At 40.1% G+C, this 20,756-nt stretch overlaps 2 protein-coding genes across 2 annotated transcripts; both read right to left on the reverse strand.

Annotated features, from left to right (window-relative positions):
• Positions 1–562: 562 nt before the first annotated feature.
• spi2 (Spi-2 proto-oncogene) lies at positions 563–8,729 on the reverse strand (the record flags this gene model as incomplete). The annotated part of the gene is made up of 5 exons (XM_088347535.1): positions 563–911; positions 4,028–4,139; positions 6,305–6,375; positions 6,448–6,532; positions 8,667–8,729. Coding segments are annotated over 5 exons (639 nt in total), but the record flags the coding sequence as incomplete, so codon positions are not given.
• Positions 8,419–18,692, reverse strand: spic (Spi-C transcription factor (Spi-1/PU.1 related)). The gene is made up of 7 exons (XM_088347536.1): positions 18,381–18,692; positions 15,171–15,306; positions 12,856–12,896; positions 11,769–11,853; positions 11,572–11,687; positions 11,039–11,144; positions 8,419–10,838 (listed from the first exon to the last, which is right to left on the reverse strand). The coding sequence occupies exons 1-7, from the start codon at positions 18,690–18,692 to the stop codon at positions 10,411–10,413; spliced, it is 1,224 nt and encodes a 407-aa protein (XP_088203662.1). The 3' UTR covers positions 8,419–10,410.
• Between the last annotated feature and the right edge of the window lie 2,064 nt (positions 18,693–20,756).

Raw genomic sequence — 20,756 nt, forward strand, 5'->3', positions numbered from 1 at the left:
GAAACAGGCAATTATATCACCCATTGAAGCTTTTAAAGAAAAAGGCACCTGAGTCATGTTAAAAACGATTATGAAGCCACTTTGCATAGCCTTGTACTATACTTCTAAGAGTGGACCCCTGGCACTCCAACTAATTTTAGAAGGCAATGATGACATTTTCACGTAAACAAGCAGGACCAGTTCAAAATGTCAAACTTAATATGCACTTATTAACTTAACAGCATATGGTCTTTCATGGTAGCAGGCTCTCGCCACCTCAAGTTGGCCCTTTTATAAGTGCAGTGGTTGTCTCCGGCATTGAAAACCTAGTCTCACGGGGCGGGTGTTATGTGGGCATGGACCTGCAAAGAGTTTTAAACTATTTGGTATTTTCGGCTGCACTGACAGTGCACATCACGAGGGGGGTGGGGGTGGGCGGTGGATGTGATTTCCCATGAGGACACAAACTCATGGCTGAAGTAAAGGGGGGGTCTGCGGAAGGTCTGATGGACTCTAGTGACACCTTGTGTTTCAAGCAATAAAGTTGTCTTTTTATTTGTGCTGATAAAAACAACATAGTTAACCTCAGTCTTTGATAATTGAGTACATCAATTCTGGTGAGCGTTACAGAACTCGACGGTAGAGCTTGTTGAGCAGCATCAGTGTGTGCTCTCCGAACTGATACGTGAGCTTCTTCTTCACCTTGACAATCTCGCCAGAGCGAGCATAGTTTCTTAGGGCGCGCGACATCTTTTGGTATGTCATGGGCCGCTTATTGCCTTTCCTCTGGCCCCATAGTGCCGCCAGTTGGTCTTTGTTGCGAGCAGAAAAGCGAAAGACACCTGAGTACGATGGCACCCAGGACAAGCAGTGCGCCATGGCGGGGTCCTCCAGCATCTCAAACAGGAAGTGAAAAAGACGAACTTTCCTTCCTGCAAAACGTAAGTAGCAATATTCTTATCACTTAATAATGTTTAGGCCAATTTGACCTAAGTCAGGGATGTCAAACTCAGTTTGTCTCTCGGGCTGGATCCAGACTCTCTGCTCTCATTTTTTCCCTATTAAGCCTTATAATTCAGCCTATATTAGGAACCTACCCTACGGATGACAATAGATCTTTTGTAAACACATTTATTTACAAACAATGGGAAAAATATTTTCATGTTTACTATAGCATTGGATATGTTAACAGTTTACTGGTTTATTTTAACAGTAGAGTGAATGCAGTTTTATACCTGAACCAAATCACTGCTCCATACAAACTCAAAATCTAGCGGTTGTGTATAGCATTTGGTTTGCCTTCATATAAAAAATAAAAAAAACATTTTTGATAGAAATAACCTCAAGACTCGCTTCTTTTTTTTGACATATTTAGAAATTTATGGCGTACCGGAATAAATCTTCAGAGGGAACGGATCCGGCCTGCTGGCCGTATGTTTGACATGCCTGACTTAACCAATGTGAAACATGGCGGGCATATCTACCACGAACAGGATCTATGCATAAATGTCAAGAAGCCATATTTAAGAAGACACAGCCATATTGGTGTGAAGTGACTGTTTTGACCATTCCAGTGATCAAACAGTGTCCAGTAACCAAACTATATCAACACAATTCTCATTTATAGGGGTTGTCAACTACTGATACCAGAAATTGGTATTGGGCCTCAACTTTTGCATGGCATGTGTGTGGGTAACTGTCAGTGTAGTTTACTCACTATTAAAACACAATTAACTCCTCTAAGTCGGGCCTCAAATGGAGGCCTAAAATTCATCCACCGAACACGTTACTTGGCAACGTTGAAATTGATAGGTATGTCGCCCCCAAAACAAGTACAGTGTTCTTAAGGGTGCTTGGAATCCTTGAAAATGCTTGAATTTTAACGTCGTGTTTTGAAGGATTGAAAAGTGCTTGAACTTTGGGTGAACTGCTTGTAAATGCTTGAAATTGTTGGCATGTTTTACAACAACTCTGCTTAAAAATGATGCCGAAAATGCTCTCTGGTGGCTTCGCTTTGCCATTGCATTTCCCCTTCCCTCTAATTAACGGAGTTGGTATTAGTTTGTATGGTGTTGTTATATGAAGCATCATCAGACTCTCTGGGTCACACCCAAGAGGACAGCGGCATGCTACATCTAAACAGAGCACTATGAAATGTGTATTAGTTCAAGAATTCCGACATTTATTATGGACCATGCAGAAAATTAACTTAGCGTTTTCCACTGGTAAATTGTAATGTAAAGAACTTCCTGCAACTCCAAATGTAAGCTACAGTACACATTACCGTCATTTTTACCAGACGCATATACAGGGAGAGATTTTTCTCAAAATTATTTACACACATATTGTTCGGATCCAGAAATGTATTTGCACTTTTTATGAATAAATATACATGCAGATATCTACATGTCCTAATTCTTTTGATACAGATTAGTTTAAACAAATTGGTTAGGAAACAATCACAATTGAAGCAAATTAGATATTTAGTTTTGAAGTATTACTGTAGTTGTGTTTTGTTGAGTATATTTTTGAATATTTCTGCAGTCGGTTCTTGTTGGAGTTCTATAGTTTTTTTGTAGTATTACTGTAGTTTTACTTTTTTAGTGTATTTGTAGTACTTATGCTGTAGTTTACTGTATTATTTCCATCGTAGTATTCTCTTAGTATTTTTTGAGTATTTTTGTAGTATTTCGATATTGGATTTTTCTTGTATATCTGTAGTATTTTTTGTTGTACTTTTGTAGTTTTACGATTTTAGTATTTTGTATTATTCCTGAAATATTTGTTTTCTTAGTATTTTTTTAGTATTTCTTTTGTATTCTGTAGTATTTATATAGTAGAACTTTTGTTGTATATCTCTAGTTGTATTTTTGCAGAATTTGTGTGCGCACTGCAAGTCTAAATGCACACTTCACTCGCTGAGCTCTGAGATTAAGAGGAGAGAGGCTGTGGGAAACAACTCTCTGTTAACACAACATGATCTTTTTTTAGTAAATTAATTACAGTGGAACGCCTCTCAGTTCGAACAAATCGGTTCTCGACCAAAAATTTCGAGAATTTCTTGCTTCGCTTTTCGTTCAAAAAATCGGAGTTCGAACGCTGGTACGCTTGGGTGCGATGCTGAGCGGCGTACGGTTGTAGATTGCCCCCACCCCTCGTGAAGAACTGTTATGACGTGCACGCGCACTTCTTTCCGCTTTCGCTTTAAATATCGGTGAACGCAGTGTTTTAGCCCCTAATTATGTCTCCGAAGAAGGTCGGTGCAAGCAGCAAAGTTGCTACAGGTGAAAAAACAAGAGTAATGCGTACAACTATTGCATTTAAGAAAGAGATAATAGCAAAATATGAAGAAGGTGTGCGAGTTTCCGATCTTGCTATACATACAGCATGGCTTCTGCTGAGCACCACAAAGGTAAGAAATCCTATTCATAATTCTATTCTTTATCCTTTAACCGCTCACCACTTTTTGTGGAGACCCGGGTGCTAAATGACGTGTAAACGACCTGATTTTTTTAGTTGTACAAATTCATGTTAGCGAACGTACGTTTAGCCTGGGTTAGCTTCATGTTCACGTTCATGGTAAACATTCAGGGTTTTGGAATGGATTAAAACGATTTTACATTACTTTTAATGGGAAAAACGATTTTCGGTGATGGAACAAATCGGTTTTCGAACAGGGTTCTGGAACGGATTATGGTCGAGAACCGAGGTTCCACTGTATATATAAGTTAACCACTCTTGGGGGCCCCCTAGTGGTTGCAGCTGCTTAGCTCACCTAGCCTTGAGCCGGCTCTCGGTGGCACAATAAGAAACAAACGTTTGTGGTTTTACAGTTAATTCACAACAGTTTCTTGTAAGTGTGACAGCACACATCAGCGCCACACCATTTATAGTTGATCATTTTCTCAAAAGTAACAATTCCTAGAAAATAACCTGATAGCGCAGCAAACATTGCGGTTACGTAATGTGTAAAAATAATTCTCTTGGTATTGTTGCGGCCTGCTCCTATGGCACTAACCGCGGAGGTGAGACAAAAACAAGAACTCACCGCTTCCTGTACTGTTTTTTGCCACTCTGGCCTGATGGTTTTTTAATTGTCCTTTAGTTTTGGAGGCAGCTGACATCTCGCAGGGGTCCGCTTCAGGGCCGCATGAGATACTCTTGCAAAGACAAAGTGATATGAACTCATTCAATGCCAGATGTTTTTCTCAAATGGGAAGAGCCGATGCCAGATATTTCTTTCTATTTTTACTCTTTTTTGAAGGCCGACAGAATATTTAATTCTGTAGCTGCAGTATTAAGGAAAATGACATATCAAAAGAAAGCTTCAACCCTCATTTTTCATTAGGAAGAAGTATGTTTCTAGCGTTTACCATTTTTTAGTAAACAGTAGTTGAACATTTTTAAGTTTTTTGAAAATACTTGTGGTTTTCAAATAAAATTAGAAAAAAGTATGCATTTCAAGCAGAACTTTGGCTTCTTTTTTTTTTTTTTGCATTTGTGGTACCTCCAATATCTAAACAATACTTTCCATAAACACAAGCGCACTTTGCTTGCAAAATAACATTTTATTGCAAGAAGACTGAACCTATGCATGAGCGGTGCATGAATTTTGCATTGACCTTTTCAGCACCTTTTCACATAGGGGCGCCTACACACTCTCACTGGTTAGATTAGTGTTTTTTAACCACACTAAAGTACCGTGAGACCTTTTCAAGTGTGCCGTAGATATTTTACAGATTTTGTCTTTTGTCTGCAAAAAAAGCATGCCATGTCAGAACCAGACCAGGAGGAGGACCCAGATGCGTAACGTTTTCACACAAGCTTTATTTTACTGGAATGGGGCAGTCATGCGCGTTAACACAAACAGCAGTGATTCGACCATTGCTGGGCAAAAGAAGTAAGACAGAAATCCGGCGTGGAAAAACAGAAAGCCAGAGGCCGATGAGATCGATACCGGACAGGACGGGACAGCCAGGATCGATACCAGATACACGAGCAGATACCGGACAGACGGGATCGATACCGTACAGGACGGGACAGACAGGATCGATACCAGATACTGGATACAGGAGTCAGATATCAGACAGGCGGGATCGATACCAGATACTGGCGCAAGATATCGGACAGGATGAGACAGGCGGAATCGATACCGGATACCGAAGACTGTAGCAAGATATAAAAAGGGACAAGACTGACGGGATCGATACCAGATACTGGAGACAGGAGTCAGATATCAGACAGGACGAGACAGGCGGGATCGATACCGAATACTGGCGCAAGATATCGGACAGGATGAGATAGACGGGATCGATACTCGATACTGGAGATTGGAGTCCGATATCAGACAGGACGAGACAGATGAATCAATACCAGACACTGGGGAGATAGACTGGATCGATACCGGACAGGATACACAAGCAGGATACCGGACAGAGTCAAAACACACGTCTTGCTGGAGCAGAAATTCGTTGATGGACTGACAAGGGGTGAGCAAGAGCACTGAGTTTAAATAGGAGGGAAGCCTATTTGGCAACGAGCCGCAGCTGGCTCCAAATGGGCCAAAAGAGGGCAATGGGCAACCATGACATGCCATTGTTGAATATCTTTGCTTTCTTCCAGTGATAAGACAGTTAACTGTAACATTCATCCATTAGTTGGTGGCAGCAGACTAGATTTTTTTTTATGTACTAATTATCTACTCATGAAGTAGTACATACAGGGAAATATATTTATTTACTTCATTTGTTACAAGAGGATGTTTAAGATTGCACTGCAAAACAAAAAATTTGAATACAATAAATGAAATAAAAAAACTTTTCAAATAACTTTTCTGATTTTACTTAAATTTTTATTTTCCAGGATAACAAAAATCGGAAAAAGTTAAAACTTGGTTAAAAAGATGTGCCACTGGCAGACAGTTTTTGCTTATTTTAAGTATTATGTTTGGTTAGTTTTATAAAAAAAACTTTACACTGTCAATTTATGCAACATGATAATTTAAGCTAAAAAAAAAAGAAAAGAAAATGTTAAACTGGTGCGAGTAAATCATTTTTGAAACATCTAAAAATGTTCATTGAAAATATGTGTGCCTCGTCTCATAAAAGGTTGGGAACAACCGGGATAGAGGAAGCCAAGCGACACGAGGAAGTGGGGGCACAGTCAAACACTATAAAGTTAACAATTTTCAAGGGAATAGAAAGCGTGAAAGGAATACAGAAATGAATATCAGAAAATTAATTAGTAAAAGTAAACAAAAATACTAAAGGAACATTCCAAAACATTACAAACACGATTCCTAATTTTTAGATAATGCAATGCTTACAGGTGGATCGCAAGGTCTCCAGCATTGTTCCCAAGGATCGTTCTCCACACGGGTTGCATCCTCCTGCAGTCCTGCAGTCAAATACACCATCTCATTACTTTCTCTATATGCATACTCACACAAAGCAGTACTTTTTATTTTACCGTTGTTTCCCGGGATTTGTCTGTGGTACTCTTCCAGAAATTCTAAAATCACCTCCAAGTCAGACTGAGCCTCTTGGACAGAAGTCTGAAGGAGATTCAAAAGTCAATATGTAATGTTCTGTGAAGGAGATATTATATTATTAATTGCTTATTACCATTGCTGCTCATCAAGTCGGTTCGAGAAATGTCTAAAAAGTGAGTTGCGGTGCTGTTCTTATACCTCCCTCATTGGGAATCCGGATTCGGGAGCTCGGCAGTAACAATAGGCTTCATGCCGCAATAACGCCGCAATAACGGCAGCAGCAAGCAGTCAGCCCGCCAATAAGGCCCCCCTAAAGTTGACCACATCCTCCCCCTCTGAGCCAGATAAGGCCATGTCTGGAACCGGTCGCTACTCTCAGGAAAAACACACTTGCGGCCATATTTTTCCTCACAGGATGTGTCAAGAAAGTCATAACGGTTGTGTTCTAAACTGGTGTCGGGACCTGAAACTGAAGTCGCGTTTTCGGAAGGTTAAAAATATGAAAAAAATATTTACAACGTAGTGCTTAGAGACTGGCCCAAGTTATATCAGTAATGCAATGTAAACTAATGAAAAACAATTGTACATCGTAACCAGTGTTGAGAATAACGCCGTTGTAAATGATGCTGTTAGTTAACGGCGTTATGTTTTCAATAACGGTGTAATCTAGATAGATAGATAGATAAATAGATAGATAGATCTTTATTCATCTCCGTAGGGAAATTCACACTTCCAGCAGTATCCTTGTGTTGAAAATAAATCAATAATAAAGTAAAAGAAATATAATACATAAATACCCAATGCAACGTGTTGATATAGAGTATTTAAATAGTGCTTCATAAAATACACACTGTAATAAAAATAGGGTAATATGCAATGTGTAGGTGTGGTTTAATGTGGGCTTTTACTCCCCCGGGTGGAGTTAAAGAGCCTCATGGCATGAGGAATAAATGATCTCCTCAGTCTGTCCGTGGAACAAGACGTGACACCAGTCTGTCACTGAAGCTGCTCTTCCGTTTGGCGATAATGTTCAACACCTTTTTTTTCGGTTACAACATCATTACCATTACTGGTGGTCAAAAGAGGTGCGTTCTGCGTGTTTACATACGTTTTGTGTGTATTTTCGTACATTTTGTGCATTTTTATATACATTTTGTGTGTATTTACGTATGTTTTTTGTTTGTTAACATACATTTTTGTGTGTACTTACATACGTTTTTGTGCTTGTTTATGTAAATGAGGATTGTTACTTTATCATATTGTTTAATATTATTTTATAGTCTTAGGTATGACCCGGCCGAGGCTTGAACCAGCAACCTCCCAAGGCCACCAAGGCGCCCTACCCCCAAGGCCACCAAGTTAACTGCACTTTTTACGCAATCTTTTAATCGCAAACATGCTTTTCTATCACAGACTTTTAAAATCTCAATATTATCAGCTGTCTTTATTCACGGGCATGTCGTGACGAGATAGATAGATAGATAGATAGATATTTTCTTCATCCCCGTAGGAAAATTCACATAGTTAGCTGAGCTTCTGCTCTAACGTTATTGTTCCTGCTTCGCCCCCATTTGCTTATCTAATCAGAAGGTGCGGGGTGGGTAGCAAGGAGAGAAGAGAATGGGAGGGGAGGATTAGTACCAAAGAAAGTAGAGTTTTTTCTGCATCTGAGGCTTATGGAGAGAAATTGATTTAAATTATAATTATTTGGTTCGGAATCTAATTCAGGGGTTACCTATTCGGCCAGCAGGTAGTATTCATATTGTGTCGAGCATTTATCATAAAGGAAGCAATGCTCTAAACATATTTTAATTTTACCATTAAATATTGATTTTTCAGTTTATTGATATGGATAATGATTGATCAGTCCAAAGGGAATACAGAAGAGACAGACAAATAAATAATGTTTGATACTAACAAATTGCATTTATTTACATGAAAAAGGAGAATTGGATGAAATGACAGAATTAAAAAAAAAAAAACTTTGTTGACTTGAAAAACTCACATTTCTAAAAAACAAAGGAGAAACCATGTGGAGAGAAGGAAGAAGGCAGGTGGATAAAGATAACGTTGTAATTTCTGTATTGTTGTGCCCAAAATGTTCCGAACAACTTTTTGCTTAGCCCCACACCTAACCAAAAACCAGCCAACATATTGTCTGTTTTGCGCTCAAGTTACATTGATGAATGAGGCCAACCTTGTGCAGGAAGCATTTGGGGACCCCCGAGTGATCCAATGATCTCCCTGAAATGGGGTGCCTGGTTTAGCCCGAGCTTAGGCGTCTTGTCCGGCAGGAAAGAGCCGCCGGAAAAAGAGGAAGGAATTGGAGCCTCCACCTTTTATAGCGTGACTTGAGCCCATCCAAGTGGGTGGAGATTGAGGGGGGAGGAGGACCTTGACCATCTCCCCTCTTCCTTTGCGGGCCTTCGGAGTAGAACTTTGATTTGATTAAAACAACGAAAACTCACAATGTGGTTGGCAATAGTAAGTTTTCTACTAGACACGCCTGTCAGTAAATTTCTCAAACTAAACATTTTATGATCAGGAATCCGGTTGGCCGCATGGTGAACCCACCACCCCCCTTCTCCTCAGAAAAGTCTCTCTATCCCATTTGTCGCATCTCTCGTACCCTTTTCAGCCAAAGAATATGGAAAGGGAGAACCATGGATTGTTTTTTACATGTTTCCCGGCTGGGAATACAATGTTGTGGCTTTCGGCCTTCTTGGTCGCCATTGTCCCCAGGCAGCCCAGGCCGGTAAGGCCTCCCCTTCGAGCTGGTGTGAAGGGAGCAGGAAGAGAGAAGAAGAAAGCTGTGTGTGTGTCTTTTAAAGTGGAATCAGGTAACTGAGGCAGGTCCTGTGACCGGTGAGGTCCTGTTGATGCTTTTCAAAATAAAGTTCTCCAACTTGTTGATTATAATTATTCTAATAATTACAATGGTTGATTATCCGCAAAATGTCATTCATACACGCAGTGAACTAATTCTTGAAATGAATATAAAACACAGATCATTAGGATTGTTGTAGATTGTCTTGGTCGGAATCCTTACAAGTAAAAATAACATTTGTTAGACTGTACAGAAAAGAGAAAATAGATATGAAAATCTGATTGATTGGTTGGGCCTTTTTTAAAAGTAGTATTACTCTATAACAGTGATTCTCAAATAGTTGGGCGAGCCCTCCTGGAAAGGGGCGTGAGGCTCCGTTAAGGAAGAAGCGGGTTCGTTTGACTTCGGGAATTATTTTGCCAGAATATTTACCAGAATAATTGCACCTTATTCTGATAAGGTTAAAAAAAAATTGCAAAATTGCACCTCCACGACACTAGGGCGCAATGGCGTTCCTATTGGTAGAGTGTTTTGTTTACATTTAGCCTCCACCCAGTTCATTAAGCACATAGTACACCAGTTAGCTGGAGCTAAGAAAATAACAAGATACTTTGCAACAATCAGTTTAATTCATCTTACCCTATATAAAGAGTACGCAGCAAACTCAAGCATTTTTGATGAGTGCCTCCGCCTTAATGCATTTACCATAACTCTCCTCTTTTTCTTTATTCATTGTCCCCTTGAATCCTGTAAAACTTAAATTTAAAATCACTTTTTTCCATCCTGCCACACAGACATATCATGACATTTTAACACAGAACAAGCAGAAACGAATGTTTGGTTTCTTCAATGTATTGATCAGCGTGGAGTATTCTTCTGCCTGCAACTTCGTCCATGACGTGACATGTGATGTAGGGTATAAAAGGGTCTATAATACAAAACATACCTTTATTCTATATAGAAATAATGGACAATGTTTTAAAACTTCAAAAGCTGCAATGGATCAATAAGATCTGTTTCTCGCAACAAAGGATACTTATATAATTTCGGCTTTTGCTCGAGTTGGCAGATTTCGAAAGGGTCCGTTTACATTTGCAAACAGTCTAAACATAGGTCAACAAATGGCGTTGAAACCAGCATTGCGTTGATAGTCCTGAACCGGCCTGTACCAGCTCTGCCAGTCGGGCGCCGCCGGGCTGCAGCAGCCCATTGCGGTCACCGTGCCGGCCTGATTGACTCTCGGCGCTTGCCCTGAGTTCAATCTGTGTAAGACGTCCGGGTTAAACTGGTAGGTGAGTTTGCGGCGAACCTTGACGATCTCACCGGTGCGACTGTAGTTCCGCAGTGCCCGCGCCATTTTCTGGTAGGTCATGGTTTTGCGGTTACCCTTGCGCTGGCCCCAACACTTGGCTAAACGCTCTTTGTTCTTGGACACGAAGTGGAAAGTACCGCTCTCGATGTCACTCCACTGTATGGAGTCGCCCATGTCAGGGTCATGGAGAGCTTCGTGCAGGTATTCGTACAGGCGCAGCTTTTTGCGACCTGCATACCAGGGGTCAGATACCGAAATCACACCAGGTACAACAAGCAGCCATTTTCTTCATCATGAAAGATTATTCAAATGACAAACTATTATAAATTCCAGATGACAAGATTTTGCTTTTATTCTACATTTTAAACAATGTCTGAACAACTGCTCAGAAATCAGACCGAGATTAGATTGCTGTGCTGTTGTGCATTACCTCTGCTGCTCCTCTGTGCCGATGTGAGGCGTTGGCTTGAGTAAAAGTGAGCGGGTTCACTTTGGCCCGAGTATACTTCGGGTAATACCTGGGACAATGTCTGCTGCTGCAAAACATAGGTATAGAGTAAATACAGAAACCCCTCGCCATTTAACGCTTGGGTTATCGCTGGTTCACTGCTTTGTGGATTTTCAATTGAAATGTCATTATCGCCAATGATATAGACGTACCGTTAATTTTGCTCAGACATAGAGGTTGTATGTGTGTGTGTGTTTTGAAACACTCAAGCATTAAAGCAAAACAATTTATTTGGTCCATTTTTGAAGTACTAAATTTAATAATAAACACAAAAAACACTCCAAGTGCAATAGGGCTAGCTCAGAAGGGCTTTTTTATGTTATGTAATAAATACCTTAAAAAACTTGATATTATATTAAAAAAAAATAGCAAGGCCTTGAGTGTAGTACAAACAATGCCACATTTGACCTGCAGACTGTCGTTTGCCCACCCCAGATATAGCGGCTTCAACTTACACCACTGGAGTCGGGCCAATTGTACGCGTTGGCTGGCACGTCAGGGTCATGAGGTCCGACCAGGCAGTAGGATACTTGACACTGTTGAGCGCCCAGAGTGTCGTAGTACACATACTCTAAGAACACATAAATCAATCAAGACTGTCCTAAAATCTAAAAAAAAAATTATAGCATGTAATGTGCATGTCCCTAGATACCTGAGTCGTAGTAGGGATAATTGGAATGCTGCTGGATGACGTCAATGGCATCCTGGAAGTGTTGGTTGATGTCATCCAAGCAGTACTGCAACATAACCGTTTACCTTTTTGGAAATGCGAAATGCGAAATGTGTTGTTTAACATGGTTCCCCAAGGTCCTAAAAACCTGAATAAGTCTTGAATTTGATAACTGCAAATTAAAGCATTGATGTGTCTTATATTTTGTCTACATGTCTTAAATTTAACTCTCAAATATCTTCATTTTTCCCTGTCATATCTGCGTGATAGAGCTAACAACTGTATAATAAGGAAGCTAACAAAAGTACGTAACGTTGTGTCGTAAAATTATTTATCATTTTCTCCGACTTTATCAATCTCGGACTGATAAATTGAATGTGTTGGTCAGGAAATCCAGAATTGCACGTTTTCGAAAATGCAGTACGTTGGAGCTTTTCGTACAGTCAGTTGTCGGAGTAAATTTGGGATAGGAAAGCGTAGTTTTAACCCGTTGTGGTTGAGGGATTTCAAGTATAACTGAGTTTTTCTGTATCAGGGAATGAATGGGAGGGAGTTCGGTTTCATTGCGTGGTTAGTTTCCACTGCGTAATTACCACAAAAACCCACCTCCCTTTACTCTGCCCCGTCCTTTCGACAGCTGCCACTCGTGAGTCGGCTCGGCGCCCGGTCCGGTTCATACCTGTACCAAACCCCAGCCCTGACCACCGAGCGGTCTTGCTCACGGCAGCCTCAGTCCCACCCTTACTCCAGGCCTGGCTGCGGCCGGCTTGGGGGCCAGTCCCACCTCGGTTCCAGTCCGGTCCGGCTGCCCTCGTAAACCAAACTTCAGCCGCCTAGTATGGAATACCCGCTTTGCTCTTTTGGCGCGGAGCAGGGCTTTTAAGTACCCGCCGTCGCAGCCGGGTGGCGTCGGGCGCCAGAGTCCGTCACGACTCCGCGTCTGTATGCCAGAATAGGTGCGAGATTGGTCTTGAATTTTATCAGATATGGTCTTGAAAAGGTCTTAAAAAAAGTCTTAAATGGAAAAATCCTGGGGGAACCCTGTTTATCAGCTAATGTGTACACTTACCATTTTGCAGGAGGTGTGAATCATTTTCTGCAAACTGTCCACTGGCATAAATAGTCAGAGGACGCTCATTTAAATTCGTTAACGTCACAATGCAACCTAACCATGATACACTTCTCTTTTTTTCTTTTTTTCTGAACCATGCGTGAGTGTGTTGTAGGGAGACAGAGATACATTAGATATGCCAGCATCGAGGTTAAAAGAAAACAATTAATCTTTTTCTGTGTTTGGATTGGAAGCCTGCAATTGATGTAAGGCATTTAGTTCTTTGTTGCCTGTAACGGCTGCAAATATATTTGCATGAGCAATTCAACCACTCACTGCTGCTCTTCATTGAGTAAAAACCATCAAACAACAGGTTGAGGAAAAATCCATTGTTCATAATACTGCATTTAATTGATAAGTACAAGATGTAAAAGTCCATGTTTTTTTAAGTGACTTAAAATAACATTGTGTATTATTGCATTTAGCGTATTCAATGTATTTAGTTAAAAAATAATAATAATAATAATAATTGCATTAACAAACAAACATGGGTTTACAAAACAAGTAAATGTCCAAACCACAAACAAAGACAAAAACTGGAACTGGAAAATGCATGGAACAGAGAAACCACAAACAATGTTTTAATATGTCCTATATATTTTTTCAAGACTATAAGTCGCACAGAATACTTTTTTAAAAGAAAAAAACATAAGCCGCACCTGCACTACAGACCGCAAAGGCCCAGGTTGAAACGTGAGGTATTTGCAAAGAAAAACAGTACACAGAAAGAGTTTGAAAAGTTTGAATAACTAACACACATAGAGGAGAAGGCACTAAGACACTACGAAACAAGTAACAAAAAGAAAAATGGCTCGTTAAAAAAACACTCACTCATAAAAGTCAATGACACGCTTCGTCCAACAAAAAGTCGTGTTACACATACTGTACAACAGTGTTTTTCAACCACTATGTGCACACTGTTTTACCAGTGTCCCCCGGAACAGTAATTAATTGTCGTACTGTGCCTTGAGAAATTATCAAAATTATGCGCCTGTACGGTCTAGTCAGAAGTATCTTTCATTTGGATTTACTTTTACTGGAGATGCAACGCCATCGATTGGTGAAATTCCGCTGGATTTTTTTCAATGAAAGAATAAGCCTTGGCCTAAATAAGGTTGAAAACCCTGCTGCACTGATCATGAGCAAATATAACATAAAAAGGAAAAGGAAACATACTGCCCTATTTTATTTTATTGTGTTTTTTTTCTCAACTCAGGCTAATCAGCTCGCAGCTTATTTAGTTTAATGGTTAACACAGTCTATCGCGTAAAACATACCAGAATGCGTTCTCCGAATAAACATTTTTTTCCCCTGCTTTTTCGAGAAGTTCATTTATCTCCCATCCCGCGGTGTTTTAAATATCAACCGACCTGATGTTCAAGTTCCCTTTTCGAGTCCGTTTAATCTGCGGCCGGGTCTCAAACGCAAGTTTGGAATAAATAAATAAATAAATAAAGGCGATTACGGGAGAGGAGGGAGGTCACAGGTGACTCGCTCTTGTCGTGTTTACTCATTAAAATGTCTTCCTATTGTGCATGTGTGTTTGTGCAGGCATGCAAATGTCCGTGTGTGTTTCCTGTCACCGCTGATAACACAAAAACGCAAAACTTGCTACCAATACGTCTTTCCCACTTTCCATTTAGGGGAGGTATGTGTGTGTGCAAGGTTCACGTGCGGTTATAGGAGAGGGTAACCCCCATAAATAAGTGACCGCAATGTGTCAGGTGAAGGCTAAAGCACGACGGCTTAGTGCAGGTGTTGCCGCGTCGAACTGATATCTTTCTGGGAAAGTTGCCACTTCATTTGGGACACCCGTAGATTGTTGCCCGTAAGTTATAGAGCAGAGAGCAAACACTAGAACAGGGGTAGGAAAACTACGACCCACAGGCTACATACGGCCATAAAGGCTTTTTAATCAGGCCTGCCAAACAAAAATAATAAATGTTAATATTGTTTTATATAAGATGGTTATCGTATACAACACACAATTCACCGAGGGGCGTCTTATGGGTTTGTAATTGGGACAGGTGTGTCCAATCACTACACACCTGTCCCTAATTAGCTTGACCCTCTTTAAGGACACTTTGGACAGAGCCTGTTGTGGGGTCATTTTTCATTTTCCAAAATCATTTTCCTCCATCCTGTTTACTGAAGTTTGTTTTTTTGTTGAGACATTTTTATTGTTTTGTTTGACCATTTATTTGTTACTTTGTTGATGTCTTTATTATTTAACACCACAAAATCTCAATATATTGCCCCCATCATGAAAGGACCCAGCAGGAGGCACCCTCTGCCCAGGCTGCGAGGATAGTCCCTGACCACCTTGGCTCCCTGTCCTGGCCCCGGCCGCTGTGGCTCACTGCCTTGGCTGCGAGGAAAGTCCCCGGTGGCTCTGGTTCCCTGCCCCAGCTGTGAGGAGAGTCCACGGGTGCTAGGAGAGTTCCTGGTTGCAACGAGAATTCCTGGCCGCTTCGTCGGCTCCCTGCCCCGACTGCATAGTCACTGGCTGCTTTGGCTCCTGCCTCAGCTACTGGTAGAGTCCTAGGCCGCTTTGGCTCCCATGCCCCGGCCGCTTTGGCTTTTTGCTCCAGGAAAGACCCTCAGCCGTCCCGCTACTGCGGCCTCTAAAATATGATTATTATTATTTTCATTTTGGCCGTCTGGTATCTGTCCCTTGTAGGGAAGATTATGTTAGGGCCTGGCGAACCTCCGTCCACCAGAGGGCGCATAATGGGTTTCTATTTGGGACACTTGTCACCAATCACCCTACACTTGTCCCTAATTAGCCTTACCCTTCATATGGAATTTTTGGACAGAGCCCGTTGCGGGGTCATTTTTCATTTTCCACAATCATTCTCCACTGTCACCTTTTTCCAGACCACTCTGCTTTCTTTTTTGATTTGGACAGTTTTATTGTTATTTTTACTTTGTTGAACACTTTATTCTTAAATACAATCTTTTTGGGGCACCGTGCCATGTTTCTGCTTCCTGCGTTTTGGTCCACTGCAAAATTGCAACACAACTTTTTTTGCCAAATAAATAATCAAAAGTTTGGGTGCGTGTTAAAAACGAGGGCCGGGTTGACATGCTTAAATGTATTAGTGTATTGCTTGCACTATAATTTATTAAATATATTGTGTACCACCATCGCATTATATCTGTGAAATGCTTGGACTGTAGTAGATTACGTGTGTGCATGTGTTTGCCTACTGTGTTCAATTTTGTGGGGTTATTCCCCGCCAGCCTCTATCAGTCCAAACAATGAAGCGAGCACGTTCCTTCCTCTTCTTTATTCAATGGCTGCTTGCGCGACCGCACAGTCCACATCATTGTTCTTCTTTAATCACTTTACGGTGAGCTGGAGTGAAAATGGAGAAGTGAAAGTCAATCTCAGAAAGTCATACTTGCACCCACATGAAGAAAAAAACTGAATTGTATTCTCTTTGTGATGGGAAAGATGAAAACATGTTTGTCTTAAGGCTGTTACGTGAAAGAATGGCCCGCAGGTGGCAGGAAATAGCTCCATGTTTCACGCAAAACGCTGTTCTCGAACGTCATAAGAGGTAATAGATTGGTGACTTGAGATACTAATTTAATTCATACTTGTCAATCCTGAGTGACTACAAATCGTACAGATCAAGCTAAAAAAAAATCACAATCAATTTAATGTTATTTTTATGTCGAGAATTCGAAAGAAAAAAAATGAACGTGTTTATCTGGGTCAATTCATGTTTATTTGTATAGCCCTTAATCACAAGGAGTTCAAAGGGCTACAAAAAGAGTGCAATAAAACGCAGCATGCATTCATAAAAATAAAAAAGCAAAATGAAATAGGTTAAAAGAAACTAAAGGAAAAAAAGAAAGTCAAGTCATGTTTATTTGTATAGCCCTTAATCACAAAGAGTTTCAAAGGGCTGCAAAAACCACGGACTATAAAAACCTACAGCTTGTTATTACACCATATGATCTAAAACCTACATAAGGGCAAGGAAAAACTCAAAAACCTCAGCATGAGGAAAAGGAAGAAACCTTGAGAAGGGACCGCACATGAGGTTATCCCCCTTCCAGGATGTTGCATTAACAAGCAATACACAGACATTGTCAACATGAAATATAGGTCATTCATAAGCTATAGAATGTAGTGCAAAAAGGGGGGTGAAAAACAAATTCAGCATTGATAATTGCATATTTAAAATGGTGTACGTATGCGAAAAAGGAAAACGGAGAATAAAAAAAGAAAATCACGCTTATAAAACGGAAAAAATACAGTTTTTTACCAATCATAATGGAATGTTATGCATAAAAGAGATTCATATTTTTAAAAGTCTATTATTCAACTAAATTATATTAGCATTTACTTTTTCACAATCCAGTGAACTTTTAATTTATCTAAACTTCTTCTTTAAACTTTGATCCTTTTTATTCTTAGCATCTTTAAAGTCAAGCAACTAGGATCTCTGTGTGACACAACAAAATGTCTTACTACAGTGCAACAACGAATAAACTATATTTATATACTAAATATACTAAAATAAACTAATCCAATTTTTAGGAAGGTAATCATGAAACACCCAGCAAAACACTGGAATCATGTATTATAATGTTGTTATTTTTCCTTTGTCAAAAGGTGCAAGAAATACATACACTAAAACAGGGGATTCTATCATTTTTCAAGTTGAGAGCTAATTTTTGTTAGTAATTAACACAAAGGGCACCTAGTTTTGTATGCATTTCTAAAATAACTTATCATGTTATTACTATGTTGTTACTATGTTATTACCAGATTCATCATTGGAAGTACGGTTAGCCCTCAGGATGTATTTTCCTTATAATGTCTTTTTGATGGTTTGGATGAGTTTTCATCACACAAAAAACATCGAGAAAAAAATCCACCACGGTGGGCCTTAAATAAGGCATATGTGTAAGCATTGGTAACATTCTGACTGATTGTAGGTAAAAAATGGAGATGAAGAACTTGTAGACATTAAATGAACATTTAATGGTCAAAATACCTTGAGTGTAAATAGTTATTTTTAAACCGTAGTGATAAATATTGTAGCGAATACGGCGGTTAATAAATTTTTCTAACAAACAATTTATTGACCAATTGAATTAAAGAGCCGAGTTTATTCTTTTTAAAACTCATCTCGTCTTTTTGGAGCACCACATACGTTTTTAGATCATTGTGCCAGGAAAACGGATGAAAAACTTTGTTCAGTTAATCTGAAGGGTGGTTACACACACTTTAGGTGAATTCTTTTTACTTTTTTGATAGTTCAATATGCTTTAATCAAGACACACACACTCTTGGATTTATGGACTTTCCTTTTTCTAATCATCTACTGAAAAAGCTTGAATAGAACACAAAACAATAATAAGAAAATAAAACAGACAAAACTAGAAGTTGACAACTTAAACTGGCACCTTTTGGATCGAGTTCCCTCTTTTGGGTCACGCTAATACCAATACCTAGCAACAACGACCTGTTCTGCGTCAATGAGGATGAAGGCCCCGTCTTTGTGTCCCCGGTTGTAAAGGGATGAGGAATCCTGGTAGGCTTGAGAGCCGGTTTGGACGAGGACCACCGGATGCAGAGTGTTGAAGGAGAGGTTGACTGCTGGCGGCTGGAGGCTTCTTTGAGGTCGCTGGCTTTGTCCCACTGGTTTTGCTGCTAGCTTAATCAAGCTTGGCTGCCGACCTGGCAAGGCTCGCCGGTTGCCTGTTGAGCTGAGACCTGGCCAGGACCAACCAGGGCCTTGGTCTGGCTTTTTCCTGTTAGGACATCCCTCTTGCATTGTGGCTGGCCAAGATCAGACTGCCCTTGCGAGGTGAGACGTGTACCAACTCTGGTTTCCGGTCTCCCGGGAGGGGTGGATCCCTGTGGTGGAGTTGTGACGGCTACCTTTGATGTGCAAAAGAATGATTCATACCAGAAATTATTTTACCAGCCATATTCCGCCCTTCCCAACCTCACTTTCCAGCAGTATCAGTCAGATAACATATAAATATGTGATTGACTTAAAACACAGTACAGGTATTTAATTCACATGTTTTGACATTGTTTGATCATTTTCTGACATTGCAAAACGGAATTCTGACCAAACGTTGAATACTCTACAATATACTCGGTGATCCTCTAAAACAGGGGTCGGGAACCTTTTTGACTCAAAGAGCCATAAAAGCAAAAAATATTAATTTTATTTTGGGAAAGAGCCACACCATATATTATGAGACAAATTTACTAAATTGCTAAACCCGCGCCCCAGACAAAAGCTTAGTCTTCAGCACATTTATTTTTGATGATTTGATAAAAATTATGAAAAGAGAATAATGCCAGAGCCCCTGTCCCAAATTCAACAAACAGACCACTTTAAACTTGTCTCTTTCTTGCAATTACTCAAGATCGGTTAAACTCCTTTTGACCCTTTTTTTCATACATATTGGTTTCAAAACCAGATGCAAGCATTTATTTTGTAAAAACGTCACAACATTCTGAGAATAGGGAGCCTTATGTGCTTACCTTTGGCGAGAGATGGGAGGGAATGCTTGTACTTTTTGCATAGCTCCACCCATCCCTCCCACTCACCCAATCAAATGACTAAGTTCTCTTCCGGTGTTTTGGCGTATTTACAGTTCTGTGGATTCATTATAAAGTATCTGAACACTGAACACAGATTATATAGTGAACTTTTAAATAAAGGATTCTTTAGCGTTGTACAGCCAAAACGAGTTTTTTTTCCCCCTTTTTTTGTGTGACACCTTGACTGTAAATTGTAGTGAAAAACGTGCCCTATATATACTGCGAAGTGTTTCCTCTGCATTTAGCTTTGGTTTGGCTTTACGTGTACCTGAATAGGATAGACAATCCCGGTTTTGAACAAGATGGAGAAATTTTGCATGCAATCAAATTTGTCTCTGAGCCATAGATACTCATAGAAAGAGCCATATATGGCTCGCGAGCCATAGGTTCCCGACCCCTGCTCTAAAACAACCTTTTAGCAAGAAAATCACAATGACCCAGCACTGGTGAGCTATTTTCAGAATAGGTCCGCGGACACATCAGTTTCCTTAGGCGGCACCCCTGCTCTAGAATAGCATATAGGGTGGTTGAAAACTCCTTCTCACTTTTTTTTGGTTTTGTTATTTACTATATTTTTTGGACTAGATATCATGTTTTTGTTTTCATAGTTTGGCCAGTGGTGCGACTTACATTCTGGTAAGACTTATATGTAAAATTATTAACACGTCATTATATTATTGAGTTTTTTTGTCATTGTTACTAACATGTTTGAGCATGTCTAAGATATGCACATACGTATAATAGTAGTATACCGTGCACTTATTCAGCCTGTTTTTCTCTATTTTTATTTTAAATTGCCCTTCAAGATGACATGTATGTTTTTGGTGCTGGGTTTTATCAAATAAATATACCCCAAAAAAGTGACTTGTTCTTTCCTTCTTAATTATGCATTTTTTAGCTGGTGCGACTTAAACTCCAAAGCAACTTATGGTCTGGAAAATACGGTATGTTCAATATTCTTACAAGGACTGTAGGCTCTTGTCACACTTAGTGTCATTTTAATGACTTAACCAGCCTTTGCACTCATTGTTCCATTTCTCAATTGTCACGATTGCCCATTGCCCTTACTTGGGCCCGCTCATTTCGCGCTAGCTGCTACTCGTTGCCTGATTGGCTCCCCTCCTATTTAAACTCAGTGCTCCCATTCACTCCTTGTCATTCCGTCAACGAACCTCCGCACTGGCAAGACGTGTATTTTGACTCTGTCCGGTATCCTGCTTGTGTATCCAGCATCCAGTATCGATCCCGTCTGTCCCATCCTGCCCGGTATCTTGCTCCA

The sequence above is a fragment of the Urocampus carinirostris genome, chromosome 11 (assembly GCF_059441175.1).
Source record: "Urocampus carinirostris isolate Australia breed hairy pipefish chromosome 11, RoL_Ucar_1.0, whole genome shotgun sequence".
In the NCBI taxonomy this organism is placed as follows: domain Eukaryota; kingdom Metazoa; phylum Chordata; class Actinopteri; order Syngnathiformes; family Syngnathidae; genus Urocampus; species Urocampus carinirostris.